General features: G+C 41.9%; 2 protein-coding genes across 5 annotated transcripts in view; one reads left to right on the top strand and one right to left on the bottom strand.

Moving 5' to 3' along the window:
* Positions 1–330: 330 nt before the first annotated feature.
* Positions 331–13,431, bottom strand: part of LOC135115565 (bestrophin-2-like) — a 15,442-nt gene continuing 2,341 nt past the window's right edge. The window contains exons 3-8 of one of the 4 annotated variants that reach the window (XM_064032471.1): positions 12,853–13,091; positions 9,453–9,686; positions 6,837–7,022; positions 5,593–5,713; positions 3,813–3,889; positions 331–2,682 (exon numbers count right to left, since the gene is read on the bottom strand). In XM_064032471.1, the coding sequence (XP_063888541.1) occupies positions 2,650–2,682; positions 3,813–3,889; positions 5,593–5,713; positions 6,837–7,022; positions 9,453–9,686; positions 12,853–13,091 (890 nt within the window). In that variant the 3' untranslated portion in view covers positions 331–2,649. The other 3 variants (XM_064032470.1, XM_064032469.1, XM_064032472.1) reach the window with 3 other exon arrangements.
* LOC135115572 (lysosomal acid lipase/cholesteryl ester hydrolase-like) overlaps positions 10,276–13,431 on the top strand; it is a 40,262-nt gene continuing 37,106 nt past the window's right edge. The window contains exon 1 of the mRNA XM_064032487.1: positions 10,276–10,538. Coding sequence (XP_063888557.1) covers positions 10,519–10,538 — 20 coding nt within the window. The 5' untranslated portion in view covers positions 10,276–10,518. The remainder of the gene's footprint in view (positions 10,539–13,431) is intronic.

Below are 13,431 nucleotides of genomic sequence, written 5' to 3'. Positions count from 1 at the left end.
TCAGCTCCTGGAATTTCAGAAGTGTTACAATCTTACGATTTTCTGCATAAGGTTCGTTAGTTCCCTTTGCTTCCCGGAATGTGTAATAAGCACGTAAATGTATATTCTTCATAGATATAATTGCTTTGTTTCAAGTCCTTTGTTTTTTTTTTTTTTTTTTAAACCTTCCCAGTATATTTTTATTTCCTCTATGTTAATGTATTCAGGAAGTGCACTTGTTTCTTAACCCTGTGTTGTATTTCAAGTAGTGTAGTATTTATTTTCTATGTTCAATGCACGTTTCTTCTACCATGTACTAATCTAGTGTTGAATGAACAAGTAGTCATAGTATCATAGTTTATTTCCACCTCCGTAACAGTATTATGTACGTACACACCTTAAGGATAATGACATTAGGTATTTATCGTAACATTTTCGACGAAAAATATTTAATATTGACGGAAAACTTGATATTAATACATCAGCCTAAAGATTGTTATTTGAAACATTGGCTCGTTATCTCTCTCTCTCTCTCTCTCTCTCTCTCTCTCTCTCTCTCTCTCTCTCTCTCATACATCTCCAATATATTACTTTGATATTTGAATATTATACATACAAGGACTGCCACGTGTAGTCCTGACGACTTCTCGCAGCTTCCTTATATCTTCTTACGTTCTTAAATAAGTACTCGTATTCACATTTAATTGCCACGCTCCCCGTCTATACATACGTCTGTTAATGTTGCGTCTCATGCCCCGGACCCGTGACAACATGAACAAACACCACCTTATGAACTAGGACTGTATTCTGCAACACTTTTGGTGCCTTGACTTCGTTACTTTGAACAGGCTCTGGTGGAAGATGTGGGGGTTTTCAAGGATGTTTTCATGATTCCAGGGATAGTTTGACAAAGACTCTAAACCTCTCACAGGCTGTAGTGAAAGTTGTAAGGGTTTTCAAGGATGGTTTCACAGTTCCAGGGATAGATTAATAAGAATTCAACTTTTTCGACTGGAAGACACCCCATGAAAACTCAGCTTGTCATTTCTTTGGCCTTTGAAAATCATGATGAGAAAACAAAGCGGCTCAGAATATTCGCCCTACACTCATGCTTAGTAATGAATTAAATAGACACACTTAACTACTTGTATTCAGTGCCGCGTGATCCCTGATGCCGGCACTTGCTTGTCTTACTAACTAAACTACTCGTATTCAGACTTAAAGCTTCCGCACCATCTTGTTTTGATTGAGAAAACCTCTTTGATTCCATTGTGGGACAGATTAGTTCAAGTACAGGCTCATATTCTGAAACACTTCTGCGCCGCACGTTCAATACTTTCAAAAGGTTCTAGGTGAAGTTACACGGATTCTTAAGGATGTTTATATGACTCTAAGGACTTATTAATAACATTTCTACCTTATTACCAGGAGAAACATTCGTGAACCTTGAAAAATAGTCGTGGTGAGAGAGCAAGGCGTTTTTGAATACTGGCCTAAGAGTCAAGAAACCCGAACTCTTAACCGAAGCTCCAAACCAGTGACACACAGCGATCTGAAGACTGGACGAGTAGCAAAGAGAACGGGTAGAGTCAATGGGAAACTCATTCATTCTTCCTGCCCCCTAGCTTTCTCTTTCTTCCTTCGATTAACTCCTGATTTCACTCTAATGCTGTCATTGGTTGGTCATTTAATGCTAGATTGGAAAGTGCGTGTACATGAACTGACACGACGAAAGAATATGTTAGTTCAAAATTTTGTCCTCTAGTCTTCAAGGGGAAAGCGTAACTGCAAAACTATAATCCAGGAAAACTGGGTTTAAAACAATAAAAAGATGAATGCATGCAATAAGGAACGTAAGTAACTGTTTTTATTTCGTTTCTTTTCCGGAGCATGTACGAGTAAAAGCTAAAACGCCAAAACTACGTAAGTCGTCTGGAATTGATATTTAACCCCGCATTTTTGAGTGAGCAGACGTGAAATAGCAGCAAACGAATTTATCAGTACATTATAATTCTTTGCATCGCGTCTCCTTAGGTAGCATTCAGTGTTCTAAGAGGAGAGACTGAATTGCAAAGATACAGTGTTTTTCATGTTCACCCTCGTATTTGTGAGGACGCAGACACGAAATAACACAGCGAACGGGTATGTGAGTGAGTCATAATTCTTTGCATCGTTTCTTCTTAGGTAGCACTCGATATGTTAAGAAGAGAAACTATATAAACGCAGAACTACACCCATCGTCTTTCATAAATAAATAGCACAACAACTAAATATCCCACGTCCTTCTTTTCTTCCTTCATTTCCTCAAGTAGCAATTCAAAACACAGGAAGCTACGTCTACAGAACTACAAGGAGACTTCACTACCACAGGAATCCAAGAATTAACACTTCCACACATTTCCTCCTCCAACACTTCATTTGAGAAAACCTGGATTGATGTACTGAGGAACCTTAGACTTTGCGGTACTTTCATGCGTGGTGCTACTCTGTTGCTTGTGCTGGGTCTCTGCTGGGGAGGTGTCCGTGGTGGTGGTAGTGGGAGGCAGGGCAGTGGTGGTGGTGGAGGAGGCAGGGCGGTGAATGGGTGAGGGTGTGAAGGAGACAAGCTTGGCAGTGGGTGTTGCCTCTTTCCCAGTCACCGTGCCGCCTTGCAGAACGATGCTCACATGTTTATAAGGGGGTGTGGACGGTGACTTGGATGTCCTGTCAGAGAGAGAGAGAGAGAGAGAGAGAGAGAGAGAGAGAGAAAGGCACTTGTTCAGAAACTCTCTGCTCTCTCACTACCACTGATTTCAAAGGCCACAGAGATGATTAGCCGGGTTTTCGAGAGTGTTTCTCCGGTTGATAATATAGAAAACTTGTTAATCTGTTACTAGAATCATAAGAAACACCCTTAAAAAAACCAGGTAGCTTCAATTAGAGCCTTTTGAAAGTAGTGGAGGTGTGGCGCAGAAGTGTTTCAGAATAGGGCCAAAGATAGGTTATATTGTTAAGTGACAAAATGTACTATGCAAAGGTAAACGTACGTACAAATGTGCAGTAACATTTCCTTTGTATGACGAGCTGCATTAGACGTGAAAAAAATAAAAATAAATAAATAACAGAGATAGAGGGAGAGAAAGAGGGTTTAGCCATCTACATAGTCAAGTCTCTAATCTCCAAAACTTTTACTAAAGGAGTGTCGTGGAAGTTAATGGGGTTTTTCCAAGAGTGCTTTCATATTTCTAGTAATGACAGTTCAGGGAGTTAGGATTTAGCCAGCTAGCAAAGTCTCAAATTCCAAATGTTTCTCCGTCTGATCGCCACAAACTGCAAGACTCGTGGAAGCTACTGAGGTTTTCCAAGAGTGTTTTCATGTTTCTAGTAGTGATGGTTCAAGGAGCATTCTGTACCACGAGCGGGGGAAGAACACCATGAGATCCCGACAAATCATCTCTCTGGGCCTTGAAAATAAACCATATGAGAGGACAAAGCTTTTCAGAGCACGGGAGTATTTCATAACAGGACCAGTGCATTATCTCTTTTGTCTATTTAATCCGAATTTATTATCATTATTATTATTATTATTATTATTATTATCATTATTATTATTCATAACAATAGAATAAAATGAATTACAGAAAGGCACTTCTGAAATATATAGGTAAATTGAAACAAAGCAGGATTCGAATGTCGCTTTAGAGAAAATGTCATAAATCGTAAGGGAAATAGAAAACAAAATATAACCGAACGGAGAGAGAGATAGGGAACATAATTCTGAGGCAAGCAAGTACAGCCTCCATGTATATTTGTGTGTGTGTGTGTGTGTGTGTGTGTGTGTGTGTGTGTGTTACCTTGGAAGGGACGAAGAAGGGCTGCTCGGTGGCTGAACACTTCGGGGAACCAGGCCGTCCACTAATTCCGTGCAGTACTGCGGCGGGAGGAGGAGAAAGAACACAAACAGTTATAAGTGAAGAGTTACGAGTCCACACTGACACACTACGCCACCAGACAACCAACCTTGACTCCTTAACTACTACAGGAAGCTTTGAAATGCTGTAGCTTCACATAGGCTGAAGAAAAAGCTTTGGGAGGGTCTTCCGAATACTGCAGCAGGAGAAGGAGGAACACAAACAGTTACAAGTCAAAAGTTCACCTTGACACACCACGCCAGCAGACAGCCTACCTTGAATCCTTAACTATTGCAGGAGGCTTTAAACTGCTGTAGGCTCACGTAGGGTGGGAAATAAATGATAAATAAAAGGCTTCGGAATGCCACTTGAGCAGACTTCAGGATCAAAACCAAGAGCAAACGATACAACCCGCGTTTAATATAGGACCGTATTCTGAAAAAAAAAAAAAAATCACTCCACGTCTCGACTTGTTCAAAAGGCTCTAATTGAAGTTACATAGTTAAGGCGTTTTTACGGTTCTAATGACAGATTAAAACGCTTTCTACATTACCAGTAGGAGAAACGCTCCTGGGAACCCGACCGATCATCTCTGTGGCCTTTGAAAATAGTTGTGGTGAGAGAACAAAGTGTTTCAGAATACGGACCACAGAACGTTGAACAGAAAGAACATGCAGGGGATAAGGAGAGCGAAATAAAGGAGAAATAAACAGGAGACATTGAAAACGAATATCTAAAGTACGATAGTTTTAAAGGGCGGACGAAACCCAGAATAAAGAAAAATACGATAGACGACTTTCAAAAGATGGAATTATAAAGAAAAAAAAATGTTGCGAATTTTAAATGAAGCTCAAGCAGGATTTTAATATGAAGTTTCCAGAAGACTCATGTGTTAAGTAACTTGATTTGAGAGAGAGGGGGGGGGAGAGAGAGAGAGAGAGAGAGAGAGATGCATTTAAGGGATGACTGGGAGGAATAATGAGGAAATTAGAAAGAGAAAAAAATGTGGTGTGTGTAATTAGGGAAGTGCAGATAAATGGAATAGATAAAGAGAGGTGGGGAAGGGGCGGAACATGCTATCTCTCTCTCTCTCTCTCTCTCTCTCTCTCTCTCTCTGGAATGTGGGAGTGAAAAATGTATATTCTGTAAATTTTGTATAGTGGTGATAGTAGTAGTAGTAGTAGTAGTAGTAGTAGTAATAGTAGTAGTAGTGTAGTAACGACAGCAGCAGTAAGTATAAGGTACGACAATACTTAACAAAACGTACGAGCATTACAATTTCATCAAGGAAAGGGAGCGAGAGCAGTAGTAGCAGCAGCAGTAATAATAATAGCACGAGAACCAGCGAAGCATAATGTTCGAGAATAGTTAACAAAACGTGCGAGCATTGCATTACACAAACGCACTTTTCTCTCATAATAACCCAACACGAAGACATTTAGCAAACAGGGGAGCGAGATAGACCATAAGGGAAACACCGCAGGGTCTGGAGGTTTCGTCTGAGGAAAAGGTTAGAGGGTCTGGGTCCCTGGTTTAGTTAGGTTAGGTTATTTTAGGCATAAGTTGAGTTGGTTTTGTTTGGCTTGCTTTGGTTTGGTTTGGTAGGAAAAGGATTGGGCGGTTGGTAGAATAAGGAAGCTTCATCTGGGGAAGGGTGGATGAGGTGAGATATCTGGGGGTGTTAGGAAGGGTTCATCTAGGAAGGGTGGATGGGTTGGGATACCTGGAGGGGTTTTGACGGCACCGTAGGTATCGAGGTAGGCATCACCGTTGTGGCGGATGGGGGAGGCTCGTCTGCTCCGGCTCACCCGTCGCCGCCACTGGATGCAACACTGGGACAGACTCTGAGGGCACGCCGACACCTCACTCACCACTCACTACTCACTCGTCATTCACTCGTCACTCACTCCACGCAACACAGCCACGACTTATAGCGATACCAGTAGCGATGAACGAAGATAGAGTAAATGTGCTGAGTATATACATTTGATAGTGAAGGGAAGTATGTACAGAAACTATCTATCTATACACCACGCCGGCAATTCCACATGGAGCGGCCCAGACAAAACACCATACACTCATCCACATACACCATTCAGACTCTTAACTCCGCCTGCCCCTACTACACCCCGTATGAAGATTAAATAAGTAAAAAAAAAATAAATAAAATATACACTAACGCCACAACAGAAAACGAGAAGACATGGAAGGTATACGTACTATATTCAGGTGAAAGACAGTTACGTTATATTGAAAGATGAGGAAATGTACACTACCTAAGAATAAACATTCACGTATATACAAATGTACAGTAGTATCTCTTTTATATGACGAGATGAATTAAGAGAGAAGAAAAAAATACCAGAGAGAGAGAGAGAGAGAGAGAGAGAGAGAGAGAGAGAGAGAGAGAGAGAGAGAGAGAGAGAGAGAGCATACCCACCTCTTCGATGAATAAAAAGAAAAATCCATTCAGTCTAATCTAGCCTCATTATTTTTCGGCTTAAGTGAACAATCTCAAGAAGAAGAACAAGAAAGAAAGAGAAGAGAAATTGAATCCCCAAAGCACGGTTCATGACACAGGATTCGAAGCCCACCCTGGCGAAACACAAAGAAGAGAACAATAAGATTAAGAACAAGAAAAAAATAAAGAAAAAGGAAGAAATAAAGAACGAGAGATAAAAAGAAAGAAAGAAAGAAAGAAAGAAAGCAGCGAAAACGAATTAAACCAACAAGAAATTGATCAGACTTCGAAAACCCACATAATTGTAAAAATAAAAAAAAAGCCAATATTTCTCCATCAACACAGAGAGACACCACTCACTCACTCACTCACACGCATTGAAAGAGAGTCGGAACAACAAACTGCCGCTCACTCACTCTCACATTCTTTAAACTGAGAGACAGATGCGTGAGAGAGTCGAAGAGGCACATTTACACTCCTTCTCTTACTCACTTACTCATACGCACCTTAACCACAGGTGACTTTTCACCCTCCGACTGTCCGCTGAATGATGCTGTTTTACTGGGCGGGGAGTCTACGGGGCGGGACCGGGCCATCACGTTGTTGAGGGGCACTGCGAGGTCCCTGGTGCCTGGCGGGTGCAGCACGTCAGGATACAGCTTGTGCATGTTGTCCACGATCATGTAGGACACCTGAGAGAGGAAGGAAGACCAAGGAAAATAGGTAGGGTTTATTTTTCGTAAGGAAAGAGCAGGTGGGGTGAAAATGGTAAAATTTTGCATGGGGTGAGACCGTGGTATGGGGCGTGAGAGAGAGGGAACACCAAGAAAAACAGGTAGTCTTTATTTTTCGTAGGGTATGACCAGAGCATGGGGCGTGAGAAGGGAGACAGATTAGGGTGAGTGTTTTGAAAGGGTTCATGCTTGCATCTAGGTTGTGTTGAGGCGACAGAGATGACTTGTCTGGTTTTCATGATTTTTTTTTACGTTAATTCAAATGGTTATGCTTTCACACGACGAATTTTAGGCCATAGAGATGATTTGTCTAGTTTTCATGGTGTTTTTGATGTTAATAATGCAGATTTCGCTCTAAATTATCGCTAGAATCGCTAGTTACTTCCACTGAAGCCTGCTAAAAGTTTTCAGGATAAGACATTCTCTTTACAGACCACCGGGATGATGTGGCTGGTTCTTATGTGTGTTTTTCACATTAATAATGCAGTTTTCATTCTAAATTACCGCTAGAATCATGAGAACGCCTTTGGATCTGTTATAAATACGCCGTCAAGGGGAGGCCATGTTGATGACGTCAGGAGGTAAACAAAGGGCGGCCATGCTGTTGACGTCACGATGTAAATAAACAGCGGCCATGTTGTTGACGTCACGATGTAAACAAAGGGGCGGCTGGCTTGCACGTGCGTCTGCAAGTGTCATTTGTATTGTATTTCCTGGTGCACGTATCTCGGTGTTGGTTCGTTCGGTCTTATCTGAGGGACTTCCCGGCCTCACGTGGCGCCAGGAGGAGTGTGGGACTGCCTGCAGAGGACGAGGGAAGCCACACAGCGCACGAGATTACAGTTAGTGCTCATAAGATAATAATTTGCTGTGTTGTTGAGAATAGTAGGTGGGTTAGGTTCGTGTCTTTAGTGACTTGAACGCGTTTATAATGCTCCAGAGTTTTGGGGGTTAATCTAGTGTTATCTTCGTCTTATTATGTGCTTCCGTAATATGATAAATAAATGAGTTAGAGACTGCAGTCCAGTTATTTGAAAAAAAAAAAAAAAATAGCCTGTGGAAGAAATACAGGATTAAAAAAAAAAAAAAAAACGGAACTGGTGAATTATTTCGACAGCAAAGAAGAGTGTTAATCCTCAGATATAAAAATAAAAATAAAAATGAAACTGATACACACCATAGACCAATACAGAAATCAGCAATATGCAACCGGGTACGCTGTGAATCCTTGTCATGACACACACACACACACACACACACACACACACACACACACACACACACACACACACACACATACAAACAAACAAACAAACAAACACACACTTATACAAGCTTTCATACACACTGACTAACTAACTGACATAAGGCGCGTCCACACAATGCTTCATGACGCACTACACGCCGCGCGGCAGTGAGACTTTTACCATATACGGAGCGAGCGAGGCGGCAGGCGCTCGTCACATTTGAGTCCGAGCTGAGGGCCTTAAATTTTCATGGTGGTCACTGGTGACGGCTGACACGACGCGCGGCTACTGGTTTCTGACAAGGAAATATTCACCAAGAACATTATCATTTCCTCTTTTAATTCTTCCTTTTCATCCCATTCATAGCATTTCAAGTCACCAACAAGATTCTCTCCTTTTATCCCATTCACAGCACATCGTCACCAAGAACAGTGACATTCTCCTTTAATTCCCCTTTCTGTCCTACTCACACCATCTCTGACACTGGTACAAAGGTGAAAACAGCTTTCGACATTCAACAGCACTCAGCACAAACATTCCAGCCACCCCGTTCCTCCTGCTCTCATTTGTGGTGCCTCTTGGACGACCTGGCACTGTCCTCTCTCAGCCGCTTGTTCAGGGCGTTCCGCAGGTCACTCACATTATCCTTGGTGCTGGCGTCCTTGGCTAACACTACGTCCGTCGAGTAGAAGCAGAATTTGTGTCATCCAGCCAGCGTCATGTTGCGCGGCATGAGGCATAGTGTGGACGCGGCTTTGCTGGTTGACTGATGAAGGAGGAAGTAAAAGAGTAGAAATAAGAAATGAAGGAATAGAAAGTAGAAGGATTAAACGAGAGACGAAGAACATACATAAAAACAGGTACCAAGATTACAACTAGACAGAAAGATAAACAGATAGATGACTAACCTCTAAGTGTCGAAGAACAAATATAAGAACAGTACCAAGATTACAACTAGACAGAAAGATAAACAGATAGATGACTAACCTCTAAGTGTCGAAGAACAAATATAAGAACAGTACCAAGATTACAACTAGACAGAAAGATAAACAGATAGATGACTAACCTCTAAGTGTCGAAGAACAAATATAAGAACAGTACCAAGATTACAACTAGAGAGACAAAAAGTTAGATGACTCACCTCCAAGTGACGCTCCAGAAACTCAGTAGTCTCAAAATCATCATCATCATCACCAAAAGGATTAAGAAGAGACTCTGCCACTTTGAGCCACCCCACATAGAAAACAAACTGGAAGAGCGTGAAGATTGGCACGTAGAAATCAATGGAGTGGTTTTCGTAGCCCTGCGCGGGATCCAAGAACTGGCGGCCGAGTATGGAGAAGGCGAAGTAGGAGTAGGTAGCGAGTGTTACCACCTGTGGGCAAGAGATGTGTCTATGGTTAGGTTAAGTTAGGTTACGTCAGGTTTGGTTGGGTGAGGTGAAGTTGGGTTTGGTTTGCTCAGGTTGGGTGTGTGGAAGGAAAACTCTCTCTCTCTCTCTCTCTCTCTCTCTCTCTCTCTCTACCTCTCACTCTCTCTCTCTCTCTCTCTCTCTACCTCTCTCTACCTCTCTCTCTCTTTCTCTCTCTCTCTACCTCTCTCTCTCTTAACAGCCGTAACATGTATATAGTAACAAGCAGATTCAGCGTCATTAGAAGTGGTTGCTTAGTCACCCGGGTGTAGTGCCAGTGGTTTGACATTAGCAGGGAGAATGGTGGGGAAGCCAGGAGTTATATCATGTAAGGGAGTTGGGGATGAGGAAGCAAGGATATTCATATTAGGTAGGGGGATGTGGGGTGGGGAGTGGGAAAGCGAGGATACCTGTATAATTTAACATATTATTTTATAACATGTCAACTTTAGCTGCCCTCGGTGTGTGTGTGTGTGTGTGTGTGTGTGTGTGCAGGGCGGGCTGAGGGACAGTGATCGCGAGACAAGGTGTGAGGGCAGGTGGCGGTGGTGGTGGTGGTGGCGGCGCGGGTGCGGGAGAGAGGGCGGCTGGACTGTATTAATTGGTGGTGGTCAATCTTGCCATTATTTTTTGGTTGGTGGTGGTCAATCTTGCCACAAAGAGGGCGACTGGGTTGTTTTGGTTGGTGGGGGTCAGTCTTGTCATACAGAGAGCGGCTGGATTGTTTTAATTGCCACACATACTCTAGTGACCAGAGTTTTCATATCCACGGGACCTTCCTGCACCAAGTAACACCATGGAGACACAACTACTGAGGTGAGTGGAGGTTATTGATTTATTTTTTAGGTTTTCTTCTCTTCTAAGCAAGGAAACTGGTGGAAATTTAACCTAATATTGGAGGGTACTCAATATTTAAACAGACTATCATCCTTATTATTAGCTATTATCGGCTTCCTCTTTCACTTATTGTAAGCCAAACGTCACAAAATGGAGCCACATGTCTAGTTTTTATATCCACTGGTCAGATATATCCGTCATTGCCTGGTTTTTGGTGTGATAAAAAGAATAAATAAGGCAAAAATGGCTGCCGTCAGTCATGAAGTCGCCGCCAGGGGGCCGCCATGACGGCCCGGCCTGTACGTTCCAACATTATTTTCATATTTTTCTTGACTATTTTATTCGGCTTATATAGTAAGTTTTTATGGTTTCTAAAAATATTTAGGTGCTTTCTAAGTGTTTTTCTTGCTTCTGTTAAGTAAATATGTAGTATTTGCTGATGTTTTTTTACGTAAATATAGGCCGGATTCTACGTTGATATTTACATACCCCGCCTAGTCACTTTTTTATTTGAGGCTATAACGCAGTTTTTATTACTTTAAAAAATCGCTTATGATTTTTTAAGTGTGCCCTGCTGCTATTGAGTTAAATATGTGGGCTTTAAAATGCTTTATAGTCCTGTTCAATGTCGATATTTTGACATTTTTTATTTTCCCATATCTCTGTTTCAGCTTGTAACTAACTTTAGACTGTTTGAAAAAATAGTTCATATTTTTTAAAGTGTTTTTCGTTCTTATTAAGTCAAAATGAGTGGACTTTTCAATGTGTTTTAATCGTGTTTAGGTTCCAACACTTTTTTTTTACTCTTTTTTGGTTTATTTGTTTACTTCTGGTTCTAGGTAACTTTTAATTGTTTGAGAAGATTGTTCATATTTTTTAAAGTGTTTTTCATTCATGTAAAGTCAAAGTGGGTGGACTTTTCTGTGGTTTTAATGGTGTCAAACGTTCCTATATTTTTTTCATATCTCATTTGGATATTTCTTTAATACTACTCTAGCTGGAGATGTTATTATATTGTCAGTATTAATTTAAGTAATTGTCAAGTCAGAATATATAGGGCATTCGAGCCTAGCTCCATTTTTTCAAAGGGTCAATTTTAAAATGAAATCCGTTACGCTACGTAAATTTCTGTGACGTCATCAAGGGGTCGGGAGGCCTGGGGCCCAGGCCGGGGTGTCGGTCCCTCCAGTCTCTCTTCGTCTATATTTAAAGTAATTTGTAGTGTTTTTTAAATATTCCCACGTGTTTATAGACTCAGACATGCAGATAAGTGTAGTAGCAGGAAACAATAGAAGAAATTAATGAAGAGGAGGAAGAAAAAAGAAGGAATGGAGGAGGAAGAGGAGGAAAATGGGATGTTGTGGGGTAAGTTGGGTGTGTTTGGGTATACTGGTGTATTTTTTATGTGTTTTTTGGTGTATTTTGGTGTGTTTTGGATGTGTTTGGGTGTGGTTTGGGGATTATATGAGATGTCTTAGGTGTATTGGCTTGTTTTGAATGCGTTTTGGTATGTTTAGGTGTGTTTTTTGGTGTTTTACACTGTTTTTTTTAGTGGATTTGAAGGTATTTTGGGGTGATTGAATGTGTTTGGGGGCGTTTGAGTGTGTTTGGGGGTATATTGGTATGTTTTGGGTGTGTTAAGGGACAATAAGGTGTTTGAAATTAGTGTGCTTTCTGTTTTAAGGGATTTTGGTGTGATAGAGATTTCTGTGGGGTGTTTTAGGGATGTTGGAGACCGGTATTGGGGGTGTCAGGGTCGGGGCGGGTTGATTGAGGTAAGACAAAATATTCTGGGGTGTTTTGGGGAGTGGCTGCGATGTGAGAAACCTGTCAGGGGTGTTGTAGCGTGTGTTGTGATACATGAAGCTACTAGATGCAAGAGTGTGGGACGTGGGCGTCTGGAAAGAGGATATTTAGGCATAGGGTAGGAGCAGGACGGGTACTGGAGGTAGTAGGGGTGGAGACGAGTAGGGAGGGGGAGTTAAATAGAGAGGCACAGAATAGATATGTAGTGGAGAGCGCAGAAGTGTACAGAGAGGCGTTAATTCACATGCCTCTCAGTACGTGGCAAGCCTCCTTCTCTGCCTCGCCTCTGCGTGGTGATGAGTGGTGGTGATGGGGGTGGGAAATGAAGGAATATTTAGAAGAGGAGGAAGGAAATTGAGGAAAATAAGAATGTATGTATAATAGACTAAACTAGACATCTACTCTCTCTCTCTCTCTCTCTCTCTCTCTCTCTCTCTCTCTCTCTCTCTCTCTCTTCTACCCACACCACCACACCACACTCACTAACCTGCGTGTAGACGAGAGGAACACTCATGGTATGGTACTCTTGAAGCTTGCCGCAGTTGTACCTCAAGTTAGTTATCTCTGTGACCACCGCCTTCTGCCCGTGGTCGTCTGGGCAGCGACCCTCCCGCCTCGCCTGCCGCACGATTAGGGAGGCCCAGACTAAAGGCATCCAGATCTTGTGGTGTTGCGAGCAGGCGTCCATCATTTCAAAGATTACTCTCTCGTCCTGCGTCATGTAACCTGCCGGGAAGGGAATAGAATAAGGAAAGCATTATAGGAGAATGGGGAAAAGGAGGGTAATGGGAGTAAGATGAAGAGGGGGATAAAAGAGAATGAAGAAGAGGGAAATGGAAGTAGGAGGGAAATATAGGAGGATGAAGAGAATGAGGATACAGCAGAATGGGGAATGGGGAGAGTGGAATGAGAATGAGATGAAGAGGCAATATAGGGGAATATAGAAGGAAGAAGAGGGGTATGTAGAAGAATGTAGAAGGTAATGATGAAGAGGGGAGGTATACGAGTAGAAGGAAGATAGATGGGAACTGAATGAAAATGATAGTAGATATAAATAAAAAAAATT

Source organism: Scylla paramamosain, chromosome 29 (assembly GCF_035594125.1).
Source record: "Scylla paramamosain isolate STU-SP2022 chromosome 29, ASM3559412v1, whole genome shotgun sequence".
In the NCBI taxonomy this organism is placed as follows: Eukaryota; Metazoa; Arthropoda; class Malacostraca; order Decapoda; family Portunidae; genus Scylla; species Scylla paramamosain.
Note: the sequence above shows the minus strand (reverse complement) of the source record. Positions and strands in the feature narration are given on the sequence as shown.